The 26,100-nt window shown below is 40.2% G+C and overlaps 1 protein-coding gene across 1 annotated transcript in view; it reads left to right on the top strand.

Moving 5' to 3' along the window:
- The window catches only part of LOC144340939 (uncharacterized), a 33,451-nt gene extending 14,168 nt beyond the window's left edge, over positions 1-19,283 (top strand). Inside the window, exons 2-4 of the mRNA XM_078002573.1 lie at positions 15,984-17,070; positions 17,677-17,952; positions 18,802-19,283. Of these exons, the coding sequence (XP_077858699.1) occupies positions 15,984-17,070; positions 17,677-17,952; positions 18,802-19,277 (1,839 nt within the window). The 3' untranslated portion in view covers positions 19,278-19,283. The remainder of the gene's footprint in view (positions 1-15,983; positions 17,071-17,676; positions 17,953-18,801) is intronic.
- The last annotated feature ends 6,817 nt before the right edge of the window (positions 19,284-26,100 follow it).

Here is a 26,100-nt window from a genome sequence, read left to right as displayed (position 1 = left end):
ACTATGAAGTCATATATAAGAGAAAAATCATTAGACTATTAACAGATATATCAGCAGAAACTTTGCAGGCCAGGAGAGACTGAGATGATACATTCAAGGGACTAAAAAGAAAAAGAAAAAGAAAACTGCCAGCCAAGAATACTATTCGCAGTTAATCTATTCCTCAGAAATAAAACATAAATAAATTCAGTCCCACAAAAGCAAAAGCTGAGGAATCATTACCACTACATATATCTTACAAGAAAAAGCTTAAGTCAGTTCTTCAAACCCAAACAAATAAAAAGTGATAACTATAATGAATAAATATGAAAATATAAAAATCACTAGTAAAGGTCAATATTTAGTCAAATCCAGAATACTCAAATACTGTGGTATATATTAATAAGTCATATTAATACATTTCTCTAATATCAAGTTTAGAGATATGTCAAAGTATCTAAAGCTACAAGAAGTTATTGAGGAATCTACAGTATAAAAAGATATATTGTGATGTCGCTAATTAAATTGTAGGATGCTAGGAAGGTAAAACTCTAGAGTTTTTATAGGTGACAGCATTTAATTATCAGCTTAAAATAGTTCTTTGTAATTATAATTTTTTATGTAAGTCTCACAGAAACCACAATACAAAAAGCTACAGCAGTTATACAAACATTAAAGATTAGGAATCAAAGCATAACACTACAAAAAAGTATCAAAAATTACAAAGGTAGACAAGAGATGAAGAAGGAAACAAATGAGTTACAAAACAACCAGAATGTAAATAACAAAATAGCAATAGTAAGTCTTTGTTTATCAATAAAAAACTGTAAATGAATTAAATTGACTAACTGAAATCATAGAATGGTAATTATTAAAAAGTCAAGAAACAACAGATGCTGATGCAGTAACAAAGAAACAGGAACACATTTACACTGTTGGTAGAAATGTAAATTAGTTCAACCATTGTGGAAGACAATGTGGTGATTCCTGAAGGACTTGGAACCAGAAATACCCTTTGACTCAGCAATCCTATTACTGGGTATATACCCAAAGGAATATAAATCATTCTATTATAAAGATACATGCATGCATATGTTCATTGCAGCACTACTCACAATAGCAAACACATGGAATCAACCTAAATGCCCATCAATGATAGACTAGATAAAGAAAATGAGGTACATGTACACCATGGAATATCATGCAGCCATGAAAAGGAACAAGATCATGTTCTTTGCAGGACATGGATGGAGTTGGAAGCCATTATTCTCAACAAACTAAGACAAGAGCAGAAAACCAAACACCACATGTTCTCACTTACAAGTGGGAGCAAAATGATTAGAACCCATGGACATAAAGAGGGGAACACCACACCCTGGGGCCTATCAGAGGGTGGAAAGTGGGAGGAGGGAAAGGATCAGGAAAAATACAAATGGATACTAGTCTTAATACCTGGATGCTGACGTGATCTGTATAATAAATCCCCATGAAACACATTTACCTATGCAACAAACCTGCACATCCTGCACATGCACCCCTGAACTTAAAACAAAAACTAAAAGAAAAAAAAGAAAAAAAAGATGTACCACAGAATTTAAAGTGCCCCACTGTTGAGAACAAGCCCCCCAAAATCTGGCCATAAACTGGCCCCAAAACTGGCCACAAACAAAATCTCTGCAGCACTGTGACATGGAGGAAAACCGCTAAAGGCATTCTTAAGCCACAAACAATAGCATGAGCAATCTGTGTCTTAAGGACATGCTCCTGCCACAGTTAACTAGCCCAACCTATTCCTTTAATTCAGCCCATCCCTTCGTTTCCCATAAGGGATACTTTTAGTTAATTGAATATCTGTAGAAACAATTGTTAATAAATAAATACATGATTAAAAAATATTGTTAATAAATACATGATTAAATCTCTGTTCGGGGCTCTCAGCTCTGAAGGCTGTGAGACCCCTGATTTCCCACTTCACACCTCTGTATTTCTGTGTGTGTGTCTTTAATTCTTCTAGTGCCGCTGGGTTAGGGTCTCCCCAACAGAGCTGGTCTTGGCACCCTATTTGCAGCCCTTCCCTTGACCAGGACTCAACAGATGTAGAACAGGACAGTTCACAGGAAGAAAGCTTGGATAAAGTCATCGAAGGAACTGTTGGCTATTGACTCATTGTTTAAGTTTGTTTGTTTTGCCAAAGTCTGATGTTGCTCTTATGTGGAAATAGAAATAATGAGGATATTCGAGGGGATAGTTCTGATTTTTTGACAGAGCTGCAGTAGTCTCAAATAAAAAGAATAGAGATTGGACCCAGAAAAAGAAGACTTGGGGCAACAACATACATTGCTTCTTTTAAGATTTTAATGAAAACTAATGTCCTCCAGGAAAAGAAATGTAGCCCATTGGAAAGCAGTCTTATAATATGGAGTAAATAGCAGCTTTTTGATAATGGTTTCATTTGTAATTTTTTTTTTTTTTGAGATGGAGTCTTGACTCTGTTGCCCAGACTGGAGTGCAGTGGTGTGATCTCAGCTCACTGCAACCTCTGCCTCCTGGGTTCAAGTAATTCTCCTGCCTCAGCCTTCTGAGTAGCTAGGATTAAAGGCATGCACAATCACGCCCGACTAAGTTTTGTATTTTTAGCGATTTCACCATGTTGTCCAGGCTGGTCTTGAACCCCTGACCTCAGGTGATCCACCTACCTCGGCCTCCCAAAGTGCTGGAATTACAGGCGTGAGCCAATGCTCAGCCTCATTTGTGAATATTGTAAATACCTTGTAACTAGAAATTCTGTTGTGAAAAAAACCCTGTAATTTTCTTGAAAAAAAAAAAAAAAAAAAAAAGAAGAAGAAGAAATGCCTGAGACTGTGTAACTTATAAGAAAAGGTGTTTAATTGGATAATGGTTGCATGGGCTGTACAGGAAGCATGGTAGCATCTGCTTCTGGGGAGGCCTCAGGAAACTTTTACTCATGGTGGAAGGCAGATGGGAGCAGGCACCATCTTACATGTCAGGAACAGGACTAAGAGGGGAGGAGGTGCCACATACCTTTAAACAACCAGATCTCATGAGAACTCACTCACTGTCACGACATAATACCAAGCAAAAAATCGACCCACATAATACAATCACTTCCCACCGGGTCCCACCTCCAACACTGAAGACTAGAGGACATTATGCTAAATAGAATATACCAAACACAGAAAAAAAAAATTGCATGATCTCACTCTTTTTTTGTTTTTATTTTTGAGATGGAGTTTCACTCTTTTTGCCGAGGCTGGAGTGCAATGACGCCATCTCGGTTCACTGCAACCTCAGCATCCGGTTCAATGATTCTCCTGCCTCAGCCTCCAGAGTAGCTGGAATTACAGGCATGCACCACTACACCTGGCTAATTTTGTATTTTTAGTAGAGACGGGTTTGCGCCATGTTGACCAGTCTGATCTCTAACTCCTGACCTCATGTTTTTCGCCTGCCTTGGCCTCCCAAAGTTCTGGGATTACAGGCATCAGCCACCACACCTGACCACTTGATCATCTTACTTTTAAGCCAAATCTAAAATAAATAAATAAATAAACATCCAGACATAGAGAACAGAAAAGTGGTTGGAGGTGTATGGAGAGATGTCGATCAGGAGGTCTAAGTAGCAGATATGTAGAATGAACAAGAATAGAGATCTAATGTACAACACGAGGACTGAAGGTAATAAAAGTGCTATATATGAAAAGTAGTTAAAACAGACTATATGAAAAAAGTTACTGTTTTTCAGTTTAGGGAGGACAACTTTCACATGGGAATTTTATCTCCTGTTTATAAGAAACAGAATGAAGGTCAGAGGCAACTCAGAATGGTCAATATGCTAAAGCAGCATATTAGGAGTGGCATATTCTTAAGTCCTTAAATAGCAAAATGACCCAATCAAAAATTCAAGACACACAGAGGAAATTCTTAGTAAGAGACAGTAAAGCTGGAGAGAAAGTAAAATAATATAAATAATAATAAATAAGTTGTTGAGGTCAGGTGGCTCACACCTGTAATCTGAGCACTTTGGGAGGCCGAGGTGGGTGGATCACTTGAGGTCAGGAGTTTGAGACCAGCATGGCCAGCATGGTGAAATCCTGTCTCTACTAAAAATAAGAAAATTAGCCAGGAATGGTGGTGGGCAACTATAATCCCAGCTACTGAGGAAAAGCTGAGGGAGAAAACCACTTGAACCCAGGAGGCAGAGGGTCCAGTGAGCTGAATCATGCCACTACACTCCAGCCTGGGTGACAGAGCCTGGGGGAGGGTGAGAGATTGAGACTGTCTGAGGGAAAAAAAAGGTTGTTGTGAAAATTCCTTACTAGAACCAAGAATCACCCTCTGTAAGCCGAGGGGAAGCTCAGATCAAAAAGACCAATCCAGGTTGGTAGCTGGTCAAAGATGTACTTAGAGGGAACTTACAAAAGAGCAAGTCTTCGGTGGCAGCAAGATGAGGTAGATCTCTGGGCTTGCAGTGCATGCCTGTCTAGTCTTTCATACCATGAGAAAGAAAGAAAAAAAAAAAAGAGCCACTGAAGGCATACTGAACCACCTGATTGCTTTCTTAAATCTATTTACTTTTTTTTTTTTTTTTTTTTGAGACAGAGCTTTGCTCTGTTGCCCAGGCTGGAGTGCAGTTGCTTGAGCTTGGCTCACTGCAAGTTCCACCTTCCCAGGTTCAACAATTCTCCTGTCTCAACCTCCCAAGTAGCTGGGACTGCAGGCATGCACCACCACGCCTGGCTAATTTTTGTATTTTTAGTAGAGATGGAGTTTCACTATGTTGGCCAGGCTGGTTTCCAACTCCTGACCTCGTGATCCACCCGCCTCGGCCTCCCAAAGTGCTGGGATTATAGACATGAGCCACCGTGCCAGTCCTTAAATCCATTTACTTTCTACTTAAAGGAATTGTTTGGTTTCCCTGCAATCTGGTCAACATTGCCAAGGAGGATGTTGACAGAAGCAGCAGTTATCTAGGTGCTGGTATGCTTCCTCCTGTGGCTGCATCCTACAGCTCATTTTGTGGTCACACAGCCAGAATATATTTTCACAACATAATTCTTTTGTTTTCCATGTTAATGATCTTTTCTGGATTGCAAAAGGCAGTGAATTTAAAAACACTTTTACATGTATTATTTGTTTGATTCTGTCAGAGATCTTATAGAAGAGGATAATATCTTTCGATCTATTTTTACATATGAAGGACTAGAAATTCAGAGAAGCTACAGTTCTTGAGAAAGTTAACATTTGTATCTAGATTTTCCAACACTAAGTTCAGGCCTTTTTAAATTACCCCAAGGAGATGAATTTACTCTGAGCCAAAATTAAATGGAATGCAAGTTCCCAGAAGAGGAGAGAATCTACATCTGTGCTACAGTTAGCTCACCTATAAAATGAAAGATTAGAGTGAGTATGATCTTCAAGGTTCATGCAATTCAAAAACCTCTATGAGTAACCTTTCCCTGCTTTTACAGAAGACCAAATATCTTCTTCATTGATAATTTGTCATGTACGTTTTCTATGTATTTCTTCTCTAGCCCTTAGACGCTGACTTAGTAGTTTTAATTCTCGAAGTCCAAATTATTTGATGATGGGAGTGGAGTGCTGACTTATTGTAGTCTACACAAATGCTAGTCAAGTCGGAGAAGGTCAAAGAATTAATAACAGAAATTCTATCACAACCAAGCCCCTTGATACTGAGATTAGTGATTTTTCATGACACCATGCTGTTTATCATATCTATCTAGCTCATCAGTATGTATTACTGATTAAATTACTTTCTTCTTCTCAAGATTTCTTTTACCCTTCTTCTTTGGTTTTGCGTGTGTGTGTGCGTGTGTGTGTGCGTGTGTGTGTGTGTGTGTCTTCCATTTGATAACTTTCCCCAAATAGAAAATTCCCTATAGAATCAAAGTGCAGTTTGGAAAGATAAGATGTCAATTATGTTGAACATTCAGAAATGATATATGATTGTCCTGAGTTAGAAGATTGTGCAGGATTATTTTTGCTTTCCTGTCATTGACTGAATAATCTCCCTCTCAGCTTAAATCCCAGTTGTAACAATTAGCTCAAATAATTGTGTGCATAGCATTCTCATTGCACTGAAAGATGCATTTCAAATTTTACTTTTAGTATCACCTCCATTGTGGCTCATATATTACCATAAAAATGGATTTTGCTTATGTGTGAAGTTAGTCAGTGTTTCCCAAAAAGGAAAAGCATTTTCCACATGAAGTGAAGCTGGGAAATGGGAAAATGTTACCCAACATAGTCTTAAACATTATATTATGCCTAGAAAAGCTAAGAACTCAGTTACAAACTGCTCATTTTACAAGTGCTTTGCAAATGTCCTAATTTACTGCCATGACATCCACAAGAGAGGTTGGTTAAGTAATCCAGATATTCTAAAACGTTAACAGTGTCAATATCTGCAATCTAAATGTAACAAAAAAGCGTTTTACTGTGTTCAATATACTTTATACTTAGAGAAGTAGAAATATGTTGCTATAAAAAAGTATCTAGAGTAATGAAAATTATGGTGTTTGGGGATTTGTAAATTATTCAGTGTTAAGCTCTTCTTACATTATTTACCCTAGCTAGCTTTATAACATAATCTCTCCTGCTATATATCATTCCATCTTCAGTTTCAAAATAAGCTTTTAAAAAAAATTTAGTTCAAAGCATGAACTTTTAGAAGGACTTTAATTTTCCAATTTTCTTAAATAAGAGTTATTTATTATTGCCTTTATTACCCCAACTTAATAACTAATAAGAGACTAGTAAATAATGTTGCTACAGTACACATTTACAGCTGTGTTTTTTACATGTTAGCATAACCTATTCCACATATTACACTAGATGCACATAGAAATACAATATATATATATTCATACATAAACATTGTATATTACACCAAATTTACAAATCAATGTTAAATATCATACATATATTAAATGTACAATACAATTTACATTAAATTTAAATTCTATTAAAATATGCTAGCCTGGAATTTATCAACATCTATGATGTATCTGTGTTAAATATAATTAAGATGGCATAAGTTTATTGGTGGCATATTCATAAGTGGAAATTCTTATGTATTAATGATTTCCGTGAAGTAACAAAGAGTTAATTCTGTTCTGAATATTTCAAGTAGTAGAAAGCAACTCAGCCTTTCAGTTTTTTATTATTGGGAGTTTAAATTTTTCTTCTTGTAAGAGAAACATTTAGTTTACTACCTTTTTGGATATAATTACCTTAGATTTTACACATAAGTAATTGTTATGATTATTTATTTCTGAAAATCCAAGAGAACATTTATTTCTGAAAATCCAAAATGAATATGCAAACATTTAAGATTTTGCTTCATAAATAAGGTGTTTTGACAGGTAAGAGTTTCTTTTTTAAACATAAATTTTAAAATTATCCACAACCACACTTGACTTGTTTCGTATTAGGTTCTAAAAAGATCTCATTATAGCATACTACATGAATGCAATAAGAGAAGTTTATTCCTTTTCTGTAATGTTCCTACTAAGTTAACTACCTTATTGACATTAAAAAATCTAAATATAGATTTAGATGTTGATTAGTGGTTTCTTCCTTATTGTTTGCTACACCATGCCACTTTCCTAACCATCCTTCAGTAGTGTGACATAATTTATTCATCCTTTCAGCATATCTCTATTGGATACCTGTGTTTCCCTAAGTAGTTTATCAATAGCTCCAAGAAGTTCCTTCACTCCCTGACTGATTTCCAGTCCCTTCCCAATCTAAAACCTTTAAATTAACCAACTGTATTTTTTCTCTACTCTCAAACATCTCCCCTTATTGTTTGGTGAATTACAAATATTCTGTTTGTTATCAATGACTCTTTTTCATTCATTTATTGACTAATCTAAACTTGATCTCTTATAAGCCACAGCACTTGGAGTGTGTAGTTTTGTTCTCACCAAATTCATTTTACAGTAGCATATGTGTTAATTATCTACACAAAGCTGGAGTAAGAATTACTTGAGGGAAAGGGTCATTATTTATTCCAAATCTTTCTTTCTTTTCCTTCTTAGGTAAGCATACGTATTACACCTGTATCAATTATATTCAGTTGATTCATGCTTTCTAGCATCATGCTCACTGATTAGTTACGACCCACATCATCTCACCAAGATTATTATAGAAGCCTCCCAAATGACAGCCCTGCTGATTCTTCTATACTGCCAACAGATTCTCATTACACGTTGAAACCCCCCCACTCCATCATTATCCTCAGACCATTCTCTGGAGGGCTCCAGTGTAGAAGATAGCTCAAATTCCATCTATATTGGACTCTTCAAACTTCACTCGTACCTTGCTCTACAGTCTCTTCATTTTCTCCACAGGGACACTAGGTAATTCATTGTCTTCAGAACACGTTTGGCCCTGTCATGGCTGTGTATGTTTTCCATATTGCTTATTTCAAAAATATGAAGAAAATTTCTGAAGAAAATCCAACCTCACACAGATAGGTAGTTGGAAAAGGAACTTAATAGCCTTTTTAGATAATTTTGGATGTATTTCTTTGATATTACACCCAAACTCAATAAGTGGTTCTTTCTTAAAGGATAGTTACAATGTGGACTCTGAAGCCACCTCAGACTCTCTTCCATTAAAATCTATTGATCTATTCTGCACTTAGAAAATATTCCTTGTATATAATCATATTATGCTTTGGTCATCTCAAATATATCGATTAACTTAATTATGCAAGTCTTTCCAATTTTGATGCAATTCATTATATAATATAAAAAATCACTTGGTTAATATAACCATCCAAATGATCAGAACAATCTCTAGTATTGGAAATCTTCCAAGTTTATTGCAGTAGATATGAGTTACCCAAAATTTTATTTTTAATATGAAAACTTAAACTTTTTCTTTGGCAGAAAGTAGTCATTTTTTCTTAAAGTAACAGACTCACTTGATACATTTTTGAGAATATCTGCCAAATTTTCAACTCAGAATAACCAGAGTGTGTTTTTTAGTCATTTTTTTCAAGTTAAAATGAAATTTTTTGTCAAATGTGTCACCTTAGTTCATAACTCAATCACACACAGATTTTTCTTAAAGTCACCATTGACCTTACATATGAGGCACTAGAACTTTATTTGTACTTCTCACTTTATCACACTAGCTATCAAAGTTTGAAATTTAATATAATTAATAAGTACTGCTTCATCAATATTATTCTTAAGTGTAACTGGAATAATTATAATTTTACATGGCAATAGGGTGGCAGTACAGAATTCAACACTACTAGTACAGTTTAGTACTGAGGAGAAAACAGTGTGGCCACCATTGCTTTTGTACGATCAGTTGAAATGTTAATTATTGAAAAATGGAAATAATAGCTTAGCATACTAATAAAAACATTTTTGCTTCTGAGAAGGATTTGGGGGATTTATTGACCATACTCAGAGAACTTCTGCTTTATAACTTAATGTAATTGATTTGTACAAAATTATATATAAATTTATATTTATTTGGTGTCTTGATGCTCAATATGAGGGAGTAATCAATATATCCTGATTACCAGTACATTACTCATGAGTTGATAAAATTGAGTGCATGAGGGAAAAATAAATTCTTCAGGCTTAAGATATATAAAACTCTAATTTTTAGTGAATTTTATGTTCATTTTGTATTGAAGCCTCTTCCTTAGTCAAGGTTATCCAGATTTTGACTGTAAGTGGATAATCCTGACAATCAACAATACTCTTTTTTTAGGAAAATTGCTTTTATAAATAAATATCATATGTTAAACTTTTAATTCTTAATTCAACACTGCCCCTACATAATTTATTTCAAATATTTTCTAGCACTGGTCTAGTTCTGGGCTTCATAGTATGTTACATATAGATAATAAAAGTAAGAAATAGTGATCTCTGCAATGAGCTTCATAGTTTCTCAAAATAAAGATGATTAAAGAATATTATGAGTGATAGAGGACTAACTTGTATTTCCTATCCCCCCTTTGACTTCTGTTGCAAGAGAAATGCGTCAGATTCTTTATTCATTCAGCAATTGACTCATTGTGGTCACTCAGAACCAGGTATTGTGCTAGAATAAAGGAACGGTATATAATGAAGAGTAAAATTAAAGTGGATCCTGCCACCATGAGGCTTATAGAAATCCAGAGGAACACATATATAAGTCATATGCTATGCAAGTTACACATCATAGCAAAAGCTACTAAAGGAAACAATAGGAGCTATAAAAGAAAATTAAGGGTGAGATGGATTATAATTTGATTGGGGATCCATGAATGTGTTTTGTTAAAAGTGACATTTTTCAGAGTGTCAGATTTGAGTAGGAAGCAAATAGGTTACAATCATATAAGAGAGAATGTCAGAAAGAAGGAATAACACATGTAAATACCTTAAGCTGGGGAACATTTTGGCATTTGGAGGAAACAAAAGATGGCTGTGCTTGGTCTGGAATGCATGAGAGAAAATGATCCTACGATTTGATAGAGAGGAAGGTGGGGAGCGAACAAGTGTACATTGATGAGGATTATATTGTATCTTCAGTGGACAGCGAGTTGATGAAGGATTCAAAGAAGATGAGGTTATAATTCCATACTCATTTTCTTTCCCTTTGTTTTAAGTATTTTACAGGTGGAAAATGCACAAATCATAAATTGGTTTTCAAAGAGTAAGAACCAAGTAAACATACATTTGTAACCTCAACCTATTGCCAGATACTACACCTATGCCCTCTTCTTTTCTTTATCCTTTTCTTCTCCTAGGGTTGATCACTCTCCTTACACCCAGCCCTTTAGATTAGTTTTGATTCTTTGAAACTTTACATAATAAATGACAGAGCAAACATTCTTGTGTCTGGCTTATTTTGTTCCATGTTACATTTCTGCCTGCAGCAGTGGTTTATTCAATTTATTTTTGTATAATATTCTGCATTCTGACCATAACTCTATTTACTTATTTATTCTATTACTAATGGACATCTGGGTGCATCAGTGTTTGGCTGTAAAGTTAATGCATCCATCAACATTTTTGCACAATTTTTGTTGTATCAGTGCACACATTTCTGTTGAATATATACAGAGCAAAGGAATTGCTAGACCAAAGGGCATATGTATATTTGAATTTAGTAATAATGAAACAGTTTCCAAAGCTGGTTATACTCAATTGCACTTCCACTAGCAGTGTATAGTAGAAAGAGAAATAAATCTAGTATGTGGAAGAAAAAAAAAAAAAACCCACAAAGAAACATGCCTATTGGGATCTTGGCATTGGATGGAAAGAAAAAGAAATCTCTCCTGAGAATTCATACTCACAAACTGGCCCTCATATGGATTTGCAGCTAGTGATCCAAAACTTTCAAGATGAGAATTTATTTCTAAGTGATCCCATGTAAGTACCTTCGAGCACCAGGCAGAAGCAAACACAAGTACTCTCAAGAGAAATGCTTTTTTTCAGCCAGGCCTTACAAAAATCTCATAGATAATGTTCCAGGAGAAATAAAACCACAGTTAAAAAAATTCACAAAACTTGCAATAAGAGAAACCATCATGAGGAAGAACTTACAGAAAGAAGAGTGAGAAAAGTTAAATTCCCAAAGAGTACAGATATTGGAGCTGTAAGATTTTTTTTTTTTTTTTTTTTTTTTTTTTTTTTTGAGACAGAGTCTGGCTCTGTTGCCCGTGCTAGAGTGCAGGGGCCGCATCTCAGCTCACTGCAAGCTCCACCTCCTGGGTTTACGCCATTCTCCTGCCTCAGCCTCCCGAGTAGCTGGGACTACAGGTGCCCACCACCTCGCCCAGCTAGTTTTTTGTATTTTTTTTTAGTAGAGACGGGTTTTCACTGTGTTAACCAGGATGGTCTCGATCTCCTGACCTCGTGATCCACCCGTCTCGGTCTCCCAAAGCGCTGGAATTACAGGTTTGAGCCACCGCGCCCGGCCAAGATTTTTTTTAAAAGTATGTATTGTTTTAGAAAAGTAAATAAAATAATTAAAATATGAATACTTAATATAATATAAAATATTACATCTGAGAATATATGAAAAAGAACCAATTAAATTATAAACTAGATTATAAAGGTGGATAAACTTTATAAATAGAATCACTGAAGCAAAACAAAGATTCAATATAAAAAAGATAAGTAGTGTGGATGATTGAGAATGTATAATATGAACCTCAGCAGATTTTCAGAAAGACATAATGAAAGAAGTGACAATATTTAAAGAGATAATGGCAGAGAATTTTCCTAAACTTAAGAAGAACAATTGTTAGATCCAGAAAACCCAATCAATTGTAAACAGTATAAAAAAGAGAAATCTAAACTTAGACATGTCACAGTGAATCTGCATAGAACAAGCAGCCAATGAAACATCCTGAAATGAAGACAAATTGACCATAAAGGAGCCATGATGAGACTAAAAACTGACTTTCCAATAGCTACAATAGGCGTTTGACGGAGGCAACATCATTTCATATACAGTGTGTAACCCAGTGATTATCTAAAATCACTATAAATGTGTATTAAGCCCAAACCATATAAATTTGCATTAAGCCATTACTCTTGGGTTTAATACAAATTTGGACTTTGATAATAGTATTAAATGGTTTAATACTTGGGCTTTAATAGTAGTATTAAACTGTTTAATACTATTAAGCTTGGGCCCAATATAAACACAAATTTATAGTGTTTTGTTTTTGTTTTGTTACTGACAACAAACCATCATTATGAGTATGGAGAGAAGGAAACAAATATCAAATAGAAAATTGCTTGACATGCAAAATGAGGTTATGAGTGAAGATACTGGTAAACATCTTGATATATATATATACAAGTATTTTCTGAATAAGACAAAAATAACATCACATTTGAGGAGTGTATTAGTTTCCTTGTGTTACTATATTGAATTACAACAAGCAGTGTGGTTTTATAAAACAGTAATTTATTCTCTTACGTTTCTGGAGGTTAGAAATTTCAAATCAAGTTGTCAATAGGGCCCAGATATCTCTGAAGGTTCTAGGGGAGTGTTTGTTCCATGCTTGTGTGTCAGTCAGTCATCTTTGGCTTTCCTTGACTTGAAAATGTGTCACTCAAGTCTCTGCTTCATCATGGTTGTTTTTATCTTTTCTCATAAAGACACCAGCCATACTAATTTTAGGGCCCTCCTCACTCCAGTATAAACCCATTGTAACATGATTATATCTGCAAAAACTCAATATCTGAATGAGATCACATTTATAAATACTGAAAATTTGAATTTAAACATATTTTTGGGCAAGACACAATTAACCCACAAGAGGTTTTAAAAAGTTACTAAAATCTAAACAATACTTAGAAAGATGAGGGAGGGGGTAAATAGTATTAAACTGTTCTTATGGGTTTTTTTTTTCAATGTTCTGGTAAGAATAATGATATTAAGTTTAGACTATCTTTAAACATAATGAAACTAGGCCTCATAAAATTTAGAAACTAGGCCCCATATAGAAAAAATTAACACCAGGTGGCTCTGGATAGGGTCCCACCCTGCCTCGATAGGGTCCCACCCTGATAGGGTCCCACCCTGCCGATTCCGGGAAACAACCTCATGGGGTCCCACCCTGCCAATTCTGGGGGTCCCACCCTGCCTCAAAGTTCCCGGAATCAGCAACTCCAAGAAAAAACCTCATAAGGTCCTGCTCTAACCAATTAGAACAAGACACCTTGCTCAGGCCATAGCTAGACCCAATTACCACGCGCCTAAAGCTTTGTTTGAATTTCGCGCCTTAAGCTGTGTTTGAACTTGTGTTTGCCTATATAAACAGCCTGTAACAAGCACTCGGGGTCCCAGGGCCAACTTAGAGCTTGGGACCCTAGCGCGCTAGTAATAAATAACTCTCTGCTGTGAATCTCGTGTCGGTGATCCTTCGCGGCGACCCCTGCCCAGGAGGGAATCGACAGTTCGGTTCCAACATTTGGTGCGTTGGCCGGGAAGTGGGGTCGTCCGAGGACTCCCGACCCATCCGGCGGAGACCTATCTGGCCCGGGCCACGGACTGCTGACTGAACGGACCCACCAGGTACTTTCGTTTTGTTCTGTCTGTCTTGCCGGCTAACTCTGAACTCTGGGGAGTACTCCTTCTGAATTAAGTGGGGAAGGGGGACAGACGTGTCCCGCACCTTCCCACTTGCGCCCTGGGGGACGCCCTGGCGGTAGTCTGGGAGAAAGCTGACGACACAGTCAGCCTCTTCAAATCTGTAGGCAGGCCGCCCCTGCCGTCTGAATATTTTGTGATCTTGTGGCGCCACTCTCTGGTTGCGCGGCTTCTCCTTACTTGTCTGGTCTTTGTTTTTGTTTCCTTTGTTTTGTCCTTGTTATATGTGGACGAAATGGGACAGACGTTGACGACTCCTTTGTCTCTAACCCTGACTCACTTCCCTGACGTCCGGGCTCGAGCCCACCACCTCTCTGTAGAAGTCCGTAAGGGACAATGGAAAACATTTTGCTCGTCCGAATGGCCAACCCTCCATGGGGAATGGCCCCGGGACGGAACATTTAACCTCTCAATTATCTTGCAGGTTAAAGCAAAAGTGATGGATCCTGGGCCACTCGGACACCCGGACCAGGTGGCCTACATAATTATTTGGGAGGATCTGGTCCGAAATCCTCCCTCTTGGGTGAAACCCTTCCTCCATCCCCCTTCCCCATCCCAATCTACCCTCCTTGCCTTAGAAGCCCCAAAGAATCGGAATCCGGACACACCTAAGCCAGTCCTCCCAGATGAACCCCAGAGGGATCTCCTCCTTCTTGACCCCCTGCCTCCTCCACCTCAGAACCCCCTTCTGGGACCTCCACCTTACGCTTCACCCTTGCCCCCTGTCCAGTCCCCAGCTCTTTCCTCCACCGCCTCGGCCCCTACCCTTTCTCCAACTTCTCCCTCGGCCCCTCCCTCCACCCCGTCTCCTTCTCCAGCCCCGCCCAAGCTCACCCCTCGGACGCCGCCGCCGACACCTCCTCGTCTCCGCTTGCGGTGGACTGAGGACCCAGAGGGCCCTTCTACTTGGCAATCCTCCCTTTTTCCCCTCCGTACTGTCAATCGCACGGTCCAGTACTGGCCCTTCTCTGCCTCTGACCTCTACAACTGGAAAACCCATAACCCTTCCTTTTCCCAAGACCCCCAGGCCCTAACCTCGTTAATAGAATCCATTCTCCTCACTCACCAGCCCACTTGGGATGATTGCCAGCAACTTTTGCAGGTCCTCCTAACCACTGAAGAAAGGCAGCGAGTCCTCCTGGAGGCCCGGAAAAATGTGCCAGGACCAGGAGGCCTCCCAACCCAACTTCCCAATGAAATAGACGAGGGATTTCCCCTCACCCGCCCAGACTGGGACTATGAAACGGCACCAGGTAGGGAGAGTCTCCGAATCTATCGCCAGGCTCTGTTGGCGGGTCTCAAAGGGGCAGGAAAGCGCCCCACAAATTTGGCCAAGGTAAGGACCATAACTCAGGAAAGGGATGAAAGCCCGGCAGCCTTCATGGAAAGGCTTCTGGAAGGATTCCGAATGTATAACCCATTCGATCCAGAGGCCCTAGAACATAAGGCTACCGTAGCTATGGCATTCATAGACCAAGCTGCATTAGATATAAAAGGAAAACTCCAAAGGCTAGATGGAATCCAAACCTATGGATTACAGGAATTGGTTAAGGAGGCAGAAAAAGTGTATAATAAGAGAGAAACCCCTGAGGAAAGGGAAGCCAGGTTAGCGAAGGAACAGATGGAGCGAGAGGATCGTAGGGACCGAGTGAGGGATAAGCATTTAACAAAAATCCTGGCGGCAGTTGTGAGAGAAAAAGGACCAGGGAGAGAGGGAGAAAAGCGGAGGCGGCCAAAAGTGGAAAAAGACCAGTGTGCCTACTGCAAAGAACGGGGACATTGGATTAAAGATTGCCCCAAGCGTCCTAAAGACCAAAAGAAACCTGCCGCTGTCCTCACCCTAGGTGAAGATAGCGAATAGGGGTGTCAAGGCTCTAGAGCTCCCCCCCAAGCCCCGGCTAACTCTCTCTGTAGGGGGGCAACCCACCACCTTCTTGGTGGACACAGGCGCCCAACATTCAGTTTTGACAAAGGCAGACGGGCCCCTGTCATCCCGCACATCCTGGGTCCAGGGGGCAACAGGGGGAAAATTGCACAAGTGGACTAACCACCGGACAGTTAACCTTGGACAAGGAATGGTGACACATTCCTTCTTGGTGGTACCTGAATGCCCCTACCCCCTCCTAGGGCGAGATCTTCTGACCAAGCTCGGAGCCCAAATCCATTTCTCCGAGACAGGGGCCCAGGTATTAAATCGGGACGGTCAGCCCATCCAAATCTTAACTGTGTCTCTGCAAGATGAGCATCGGCTTTTCGACGCTCCGGTTATCACTAGCCTCCCTGATATTTGGTTGCAAGATTTTCCCCAAGCTTGGGCGGAAACGGGAGGACTCGGGCTAGCTAAGTATCAAGCCCCAATCATAATTGATCTAAAGCCCACGGCGGTGCCCATGTCTATCAAGCAATATCCCATGAGCCGAGAGGCTCATATAGGAATTCGGCAGCACATTAACAAATTTCTAGAACTCGGAGTGTTGCGACCTTGTCGCTCGCCCTGGAACACTCCTCTTCTGCCAGTAAAAAAGCCTGGTACTCAGGATTACAGGCCTGTCCAAGACTTGAGAGAAATCAACAAAAGAACCATGGACATCCATCCCACGGTCCCCAATCCTTACAACTTACTCAGCACCTTAAAACCAGGCTATGACTGGTATACAGTATTAGATTTAAAAGATGCTTTCTTCTGTTTACCTCTGGCCCCCCAAAGCCAAGAACTCTTTGCCTTTGAGTGGAAGGATCCTGAGAAAGGAATTTCGGGCCAATTGACCTGGACCCGGCTTCCCCAAGGATTCAAGAACTCTCCCACTCTCTTCGATGAGGCTCTTCATCGAGACCTGACCAACTTCCAGACCCAAAATCCAGAAGTGACTCTACTCCAGTATGTGGATGACCTCCTCTTGGCTGCTCCTACAAAGGAAATCTGTATACAAGGTACCAGGCATCTACTCCAGGCACTGGGTGAAAAAGGATACCGGGCATCCGCCAAGAAGGCACAGCTCTGTCAGACCAAGGTAACATATCTGGGGTATATCCTGAGTGAAGGGAAAAGGTGGCTCACCCCTGGGCGCATAGAGACAGTGGCTCGCCTTCCACCACCACGAAATCCCAGGGAGGTACGTGAATTCTTGGGAACTGCTGGGTTCTGTCGCCTGTGGATACCCGGTTTTGCTGAACTGGCCGCCCCCCTTTATGCACTCACCAAGGAGAGCACCCCTTTCACCTGGCAGACAGAGCATCAATTGGCTTTTGAGGCACTAAAACAAGCACTCTTATCTGCCCCGGCCCTTGGGTTACCAGACACCTCAAAGCCCTTTACCCTCTTCCTGGACGAAAGGCAAGGAATTGCCAAAGGGGTCTTGACCCAAAAATTAGGGCCTTGGAAAAGACCGGTAGCATACCTGTCTAAGAAGCTAGACCCTGTGGCGGCCGGCTGGCCCCCATGTCTCCGTATCATGGCAGCCACCGCTATGCTGGTCAAGGACTCTGCTAAGTTAACCCTTGGGCAGCGACTGACTATTATTACCCCACATGCTCTAGAGGCCATAGTGCGGCAGCCCCCGGACCGGTGGATAACCAACGCACGCCTAACCCACTACCAGGCCCTCCTACTGGACACGGACCGCGTCCAGTTTGGCCCTCCGGTCACCCTAAACCCTGCTACGCTGCTGCCGGTACCGGAAGACCAACCAAGCCCACACGATTGTCGGCAAGTACTGGCTGAGACCCATGGAACACGGGAAGACCTTAAAGACCAAGAACTCCCAGACGCGGATCACACCTGGTACACAGACGGCAGCAGTTACCTTGACTCAGGTACCCGGAGGGCGGGAGCAGCGGTAGTAGATGGCCACAACACCATTTGGGCACAATCACTACCTCCTGGCACGTCTGCACAGAAGGCTGAGTTAATAGCACTAACCAAGGACCTAGAGCTGTCGAAGGGAAAAAAAGCTAACATTTATACTGATAGCCGGTATGCCTTTGCAACGGCTCATACTCATGGAAGTATCTATGAAAGAAGAGGTCTCCTAACCTCAGAAGGAAAGGAAATCAAGAACAAAGCTGAAATAATTGCCTTATTGAAAGCCCTTTTTGTTCCTCAAGAAGTGGCTATAATTCACTGCCCCGGGCATCAGAAAGGACAGGATCCAGTCGCAGTAGGAAACAGACAGGCTGACCAAGTAGCCAGGCAAGCCGCCATGGCGGAAGTACTGACCCTAGCCACAGAACCTGACGAAACCAGCCACATAACTATTGAACATACTTATACCCCAGAAGACCAGGAAGAAGCAAAGGCCATAGGGGCTATAGAAAACAAAGACACTAAAAACTGGGAAAAAGGAGGGAAAATAGTCCTTCCCCAAAAGGAGGCCCTGGCAATGATCCAGCAGATGCATGCCTGGACACACTTGAGTAATCGAAAGCTAAAATTACTGATTGAAAAAACTGACTTTCTAATCCCAAAGGCAAGTACCCTCGTAGAACAAGTGACATCTGCCTGTAAGGTCTGTCAGCAGGTAAACGCTGGGGCTACCCGAGTGCTAGAAGGGAAACGAACTCGTGGTAACCGCCCAGGAGTCTATTGGGAAATAGACTTCACTGAAGTAAAACCTCACTATGCTGGATATAAGTACTTACTGGTGTTTATAGATACCTTTTCAGGATGGGTAGAAGCCTACCCCACCCGGCAAGAAACGGCACACATAGTAGCCAAGAAAATTTTGGAAGAAATCTTTCCTAGATTCGGACTTCCCAAGGTAATTGGGTCAGATAATGGGCCGGCCTTCGTTTCTCAGGTAAGTCAGGGGCTCGCCAGGATATTGGGGATTAATTGGAAATTACATTGTGCCTATAGACCCCAGAGCTCAGGACAGGTAGAAAGAATGAATAGAACAATAAAAGAGACCCTTACTAAATTGACCTTAGAGACTGGTTTAAAAGATTGGAGACGCCTCCTATCCTTAGCTCTGTTAAGGGCCCGGAATACACCTAACCGTTTTGGGCTCACTCCATATGAAATCCTCTACGGAGGACCTCCCCCTTTGTCAACCTTGCTTAATTCCTTCTCCCCCTCTGATCCTAAGACTGACCTACAGGCCCGGCTAAAAGGACTCCAAGCAGTACAGGCCCAAATCTAGGCCCCCTTGGCAGAACTGTACCAACCAGGACATCCACAGACCAGTCACCCCTTCCAGGTGGGAGACTCTGTCTACGTTAGACGGCATCGCACTCAAGGACTAGAGCCTCGGTGGAAAGGACCCTACATTGTTCTCCTGACCACACCCACAGCCATAAAGGTTGACGGAATCTCCACTTGGATCCACGCATCCCACGCCAAGGCTGCTCCAGGGACGCCCGGACCAACACCACCTGAGACATGGAGACTCCGACACTCCGAGGACCCGCTCAAGATAAGACTCTCTCGTATCTAGCCCCTTGCTTGTTACTAGCCCTCCTTCCCTGCGTCGCTGGCAGTAATAACCCCCACCGACCATATAACCTGACCTGGCAGGTGATTGATTTTAGTACTCATGAGGTCTTAGATAAAACCTCAAAAATTGCTCCTATGGGGACTTGGTTCCCTGACCTCTATTTCAACCTAGACAAAATAGCAAAAATAGATGACATGGAAGGGGGAGAATGGAGAAAACAGGCTAGAAGGGTGTCCGTAAGCCGGAACGGGTTCTATGCCTGTCCCGGATTCAGGACAGGAGAAATGAAAAAAACTTGTGGAGAAATAGATGCCCTGTTTTGCGCTAGTTGGTCCTGTATAACTACCAATGATGGAGAATGGAAATGGGCCACGAAACCCTGGTACATAACCATGTCCTTTGTCCAGCGCTGCACCAGAACCCGATATTCAAAAACTTGCAATCTGGTCCGCATCAAGTTTGAAGATGCAGCAAAATCTGATAACCGTTGGATATCCGGGTTAATATGGGGCCTATATTTATACCAAAAGCCACTGTATGGAATCCCTATCCAAATCAAATTAATAGTCAACCCTATCACAGCCCCTGTCGCAGTAGGACCAAACCAAGTTTTATCAGAAACAAGGAAGCCCCTGGTTCCTGCACCAAGAGAGCCCCAACCAAGAGCTCCTAAAAGCACTTCCCCGCCTCTAATCTCCACCTCCTCTAAATACACACCTTCAGCCCAAAACGTCACCCGTGGGCCCCTTGACCTGGGAATAGGTGACAGGCTCCTAAATCTCATAAAGGGCTCCTACTTCGCTTTAAACCAGACAAAGCCAGAATTTACCTCCTCTTGCTGGCTATGTCTGGCAACAGGCCCCCCTTACTATGAAGGCATTGCCTCCACTAATAATTTCACTAACTCCGCCAATCCTACTGGATGCGCATGGGAACAACAAAGAAAACTAACCCTGGCTGAAGTTTCTGGGTCAGGAACCTGCATAGGTCAGGTGCCCCCTAGTCATCAGCATCTTTGTAATGTAACCTTGACAGTACCCAGCTCCAATCACTATTTGGTCCCCTCCGAGACGGACTGGTGGGCTTGCAACACTGGGCTCACCCCCTGTATATCCACAGCCGTTTTTAGCAGTGGCACCCACTATTGCGTGTTGGTACAAGTTGTTCCCCGAGTATACTATCACTCTGGAGACTCCTTTGATCTCCGGTATGAGCAAAAAACTCATACTAGACCAAAGAGAGAACCTATCTCCTTCACCCTCGCCGTAATGTTAGGAATTGGGGTAGCGGCTGGAGTTGGGACCGGGACAGCAGCCCTGGTGCATGGTAACCATCATCTGCAACAACTTAGAGTAGCCATAGATGAAGACCTTAGAGCCATAGAACAATCCATCACAAAACTTGAAGAGTCCTTGACTTCTCTGTCTGAAGTTGTATTACAAAACCGACGAGGACTAGAAATTGTCTTTCTGAAGGAGGGCGGGCTCTGTGCAGCCCTGAAAGAGCAATGTTGTTTTTATGCAGATCATTCAGGAGTAGTTAAAGATTCTATGGCAAAACTGAGAGAAAGATTAGACAAAAGAAAAAAAGAGAGAGAATCTCAGCAAAATTGGTTTGAAAATTGGTACAACCAATCCCCTTGGCTTAGCACCCTAATCTCCACCATCTTAGGACCCCTCATCCTGCTCACGCTCATCCTGACTTTCGGGCCATGCATACTCAACCGCTTACTCACCCTTATTAAAAATAGATTAAACATAGTACATGCTATGGTTCTGACCCAACAATACCAGACCCTCAGGACTGAAGAAGAGGCTCAAGATTGAGCCTCTGACACAAAAAGAGGAGGGAATGAAACTAGGCCTCATAAAATTTAGAAACTAGGCCCCATATAGAAAAAATTAACACCAGGTGGCTCTGGATAGGGTCCCACCCTGCCTCGATAGGGTCCCACCCTGATAGGGTCCCACCCTGCCGATTCCGGGAAACAACCTCATGGGGTCCCACCCTGCCAATTCTGGGGGTCCCACCCTGCCTCAAAGTTCCCGGAATCAGCAACTCCAAGAAAAAACCTCATAAGGTCCTGCTCTAACCAATTAGAACAAGACACCTTGCTCAGGCCATAGCTAGACCCAATTACCACGCGCCTAAAGCTTTGTTTGAATTTCGCGCCTTAAGCTGTGTTTGAACTTGTGTTTGCCTATATAAACAGCCTGTAACAAGCACTCGGGGTCCCAGGGCCAACTTAGAGCTTGGGACCCTAGCGCGCTAGTAATAAATAACTCTCTGCTGTGAATCTCGTGTCGGTGATCCTTCGCGGCGACCCCTGCCCAGGAGGGAATCGACAGTTCGGTTCCAACAATATATGATATAAATATTATTTCTATATACTTATTATTTAATGAAAGATTAAAATTAATCTTTGGACATGTCTATGTTCCTATAACAATAGAAGAGTTCTTCGCAGAGTTCCGAAAACATAAGCCAACAAATTAAAACTACAGATTTTAAAAAATATATCCACGTGACAAAAATTAGAGTTATGTTCTTATTGCTTGTATTTTAGAAGTGAGGAGCATCATTTTATAGTTGTGGTGCCTCATATCAAGATTCTTAAAGAAATGAAATGAACAGAATGAAAGAAAAATGACTGCTAATGGCAAAACAAACAAACAAACAAAAAACTCCCCATAAATCAAAGTGAGATAAGTGTCCCTTCTATCTATCTTTTCTCATGACTCAGGTACTATCATTACAAGGGGCAGATAGAAATTTAAGAAATACTTTTTCACAAAGAATTTTTAATAAGGGAATTTTTAAAAATCAGATTTTTAGAGCTCTATTTCTATGAGCCATGTATTAGAAAAAGAAAAATGACTGTTTCACAGAATTGTTCCACATAATGACATTTGTATCCATGGAATTTTATATGTGATTCAAGTAATCAAACAAATAAAAACTTTCTTTCTGATATTTTAATCTGAACACTACAACCTCTGTTTCACTCACCTAGCTTTATATAGCCAAATATTAAAGCCATGTGGATTCCAATAATAGCCTTTTCTCTAACTTGAGACAGTTGAAGCAAGCTTATTTGCTATTTTTACCTGCTAATTACCTATTTGCAGTAGAATTTTAAAATGTTACCCTGATCTATGTCCTTATTTCCTTATGTTACATGCAATTCCCTGTTACTTTGTTTAAATAGGTTATCTCTAACAGTAATTGTCTAGAAGTGAGATATGCAGTCCGTTGGGTCACCATTACCTATACCAGTCATTCTAAATTTAGAACATGACAGGCTATATGTGATAGGAAACAAACATTCTATAAAGTTCCGGGATTATATTTCACATTTACCAATTATCAAGGGACCAAACTAGAAAATGTGCTATTTTATTAAACCTTCCTAAAACTATTTGCTACCAAGTATAGATAGGTTCTCATGTGCACAAATGAGTTACTTTTGTCATATATTATTTGTGGTTGCTCTCATTCTTCCTGTCAGAAATGACAATATTTGTTCTGCAGATAGGTCAGGGAGGAGAACAGACTGGAAAAGGCTAGATTTTTCTTTGTTAGCAGTTAGAAGCTGCTTGATGCTTTAAGGGCCTGGAGATAAATAAAACTACTGTAATTGCAGAGTCATTTTTAGAATTGCACATCCACCGAGACATCTTGACCTGCAGCTATAAACTACTAGTCAGTACTTGAACTGTTCGTATCAGTTAATTAGAAAATGAATATGTAACTGAATAGATTCATTCAACAACCTACACCAGCATAGCAATAGTATCTCAGTACCTCAAAGCTCTACTATTTTCTTTTGTTTCTCCTTTTTTTCTCTTTTTCTTTCATGAATAACCACTCCATATGTTAATTTTTCAATATAGACTCCCATAAACACAAGATGTTGTCGTTTTTCCTATGAATTGATATCAACAGAGCATTTTATTCACAATTCTTGAACAGAGTTTGTATGATGCTCAACTATGAAGTCATTTATTCCCAAGCAAAGAGTGACTTGGATATTCGTTCATTTATTTATGCCACAAATATTTTCTTAAATATTTATTATATAACAATCAGTATGATAGGTAATGTTAACGAAGTAGAGAACAGGATGACTGACTGAGAAAGCTGAGTCTAGGCAGCGCCAATATGGAACATATAAAAATGAACAGCAAGCATGTGAAATAATGGCAGATTTTGATTTGTACTTTCATGGAAATGACAAATGCTGACATGACAGGAAATAACAAGTGAGTCCACTATATATCGGGTGGTCAGAAAAGGACTCCATATGAAGTGTTTGCTTAAAGAACAGTCTTGAGTCAGTCGTGCCAGAAAAGTGGACAGCAAAACCGAGGTGGTGAAATATGAAAAAATATGCCCATCCCTCATGCATTCTCTCTCAGTTTAAACTGGTAAATGTGCTTGTTGCAATTCTGTGGAAAAAAATAATGTGGGGTTAGATAAGACTAGAAAAGAGTCTGGGGACAGATAAATAGGACTTCTTTAGCTACAAGAAGGATTTTTAGTTTGATTCTGTATACTATAGAAAACAATGGAATAACTTTCAGCCAGTGAGTTACGTACTCTAATTTACATTTTAAAAACAGGATACAGTTTGCTATGTGAAGAGTGGAATTTTTTTCTGGAAAAGGACAAATTGGGAAATCAATTAGTTAGTTAAAATGTTATCTTTATTAGGATAGTAATAATAGAGATGGAGAGGGAGGAAAACCCTAGATTTTGTCTTCAGAAACTGGTTGAATAGAATGCCACTTTCTAAAATGAACATCTTGGGCAAGAACTATATTGAGGGGAAAATTGTGATTTCTGTTTTAAATACACAAAGTTTGAGATACTTAAGATATATTCAAGTAGATGTGTCGAGCAAGCTGTTGTAAATATATGTCTGGAGCTCAGAAAATATGTCTGGGCTAAAAAATGTATATTTGGAGATGTTGTCATAGGTGGTGTTTAAAGTCATGGGGATTGATGAGATCTGTTAAGCAGATGAATTTCAAGGTTTAGATTACCTCAGGAATGGAGCCTGTGAAAGAGGGAGAATCCAATGAGAAAGGACAAACACAAGGAAGCTGTTATATAAATAAGTAGAAGGATTGTTTCCAGAGAAATAAATGATCTATTTATTGGATAACACTGACCCAGCAAGTAAAACGAGAAACTGAAATCACCGAGAAGATTTGACTTCACGCAGGACACTGGTAATGTAGACAAGAGCAGAATTATAGACAATCACTTGGAGGGTTCTGCATTACTGGGAGAGATTCATTCAGGGCAACAAACAGTAGACTTCACTCACTTAATTCATATAAGAAAATACATACATGTCATTCAATCCTTTAGAATATCATGACAAGTCTCTTCCTAATGGCAAATGTTACAAAAAAGAATTTGTATTGATATTAAAGTGATCATCCACTCAGAAAGGGAACTCTGACCATCAGAGGTGGTCCTTCCAGTTTAGAACACCCTTCCACACATTACAGTCTGTCAGATTCTGGCTGGAAAAGGCTTTCGTCTAATTATCCCATTTTCCATAAATAATTCTACTCAGACTAATATGGCACAAGATTATATCAGTTGTGTGGTTGATACCCGCAGACCACTTGGAAAAGTACTGATAATAGAAATAGGACAAAAATTATTTTATAAAAACCAATATTCACAGATAAATCAGTAGAAGATTATTAGCAGTTATTTTTTTTTAAATCAGTGATTATACTTAAAGGTAGTTTAATAACAGAAGACTTTTTTGCATTTTCATGACCAAGAGTGATGAAAAAATTTTAAATTAATGTATTATTTTACATGGGTATATTCAATCTATTTACAGTATTTTTTTTTTTTTTTTTTTTTTTTTTTTTTAGATGGACTTTTGCTCTTTTTGCCCAGATTGGACTGCAATGGCATGATCTTGGCTCACTGCAACCTCCGCCTCCCGGGCTGAAGTGATTCTTCTGGCCCAGGCTTCAGAGTGGTTGGGATTACAGGTGCACGCCACCACGCCTGGCTAATTTTGTATTTTTAGTAGAGACAGTGTTTCACCATGTTGGTCAGGCAGGTCTCGAACTCCTGACCTCAGGTAATTCGCCCACCTCAGCCTCCCAAAGTGCTGGGATTACAGGTGTGAGCCACTGCGCCCAGCCTATTTACAGTTTTAATAAAGTTTCTTGCCACTCTTTTCTGGTGAAAGCTCTGACTCCTCCTTATTCTTCTAGAGGTTTCAGAGGCCATTGCTTTCTTTTGAAACTGTCGAAGTGGAGCTACATTATGATTGCATTCTTTGTTTGTGTGTTTGTTTGTGACAGAGTTTCACTCTTGTTGCCTAGACTGGATGCAATGGTGAGATCTTGACTCACTGCAACCTCCACCTAGTGGGTTGAAGTGATTCTGCTGCCTCAGCCTCCTGAGTAGCTGGGATTACAGGCTCACACCACCACCTATTTTTAGTAGAGACAGGGTTTCACTGTGTTGGCCAGGCTAGTCTCAAACTCCG

This window comes from Macaca mulatta, chromosome 5 (genome assembly GCF_049350105.2).
Source record: "Macaca mulatta isolate MMU2019108-1 chromosome 5, T2T-MMU8v2.0, whole genome shotgun sequence".
Taxonomy (NCBI): domain Eukaryota; kingdom Metazoa; phylum Chordata; class Mammalia; order Primates; family Cercopithecidae; genus Macaca; species Macaca mulatta.
The sequence above is the reverse complement of the archived record's forward strand: the minus strand, read 5'-3'. Positions and strand labels throughout refer to the sequence as shown.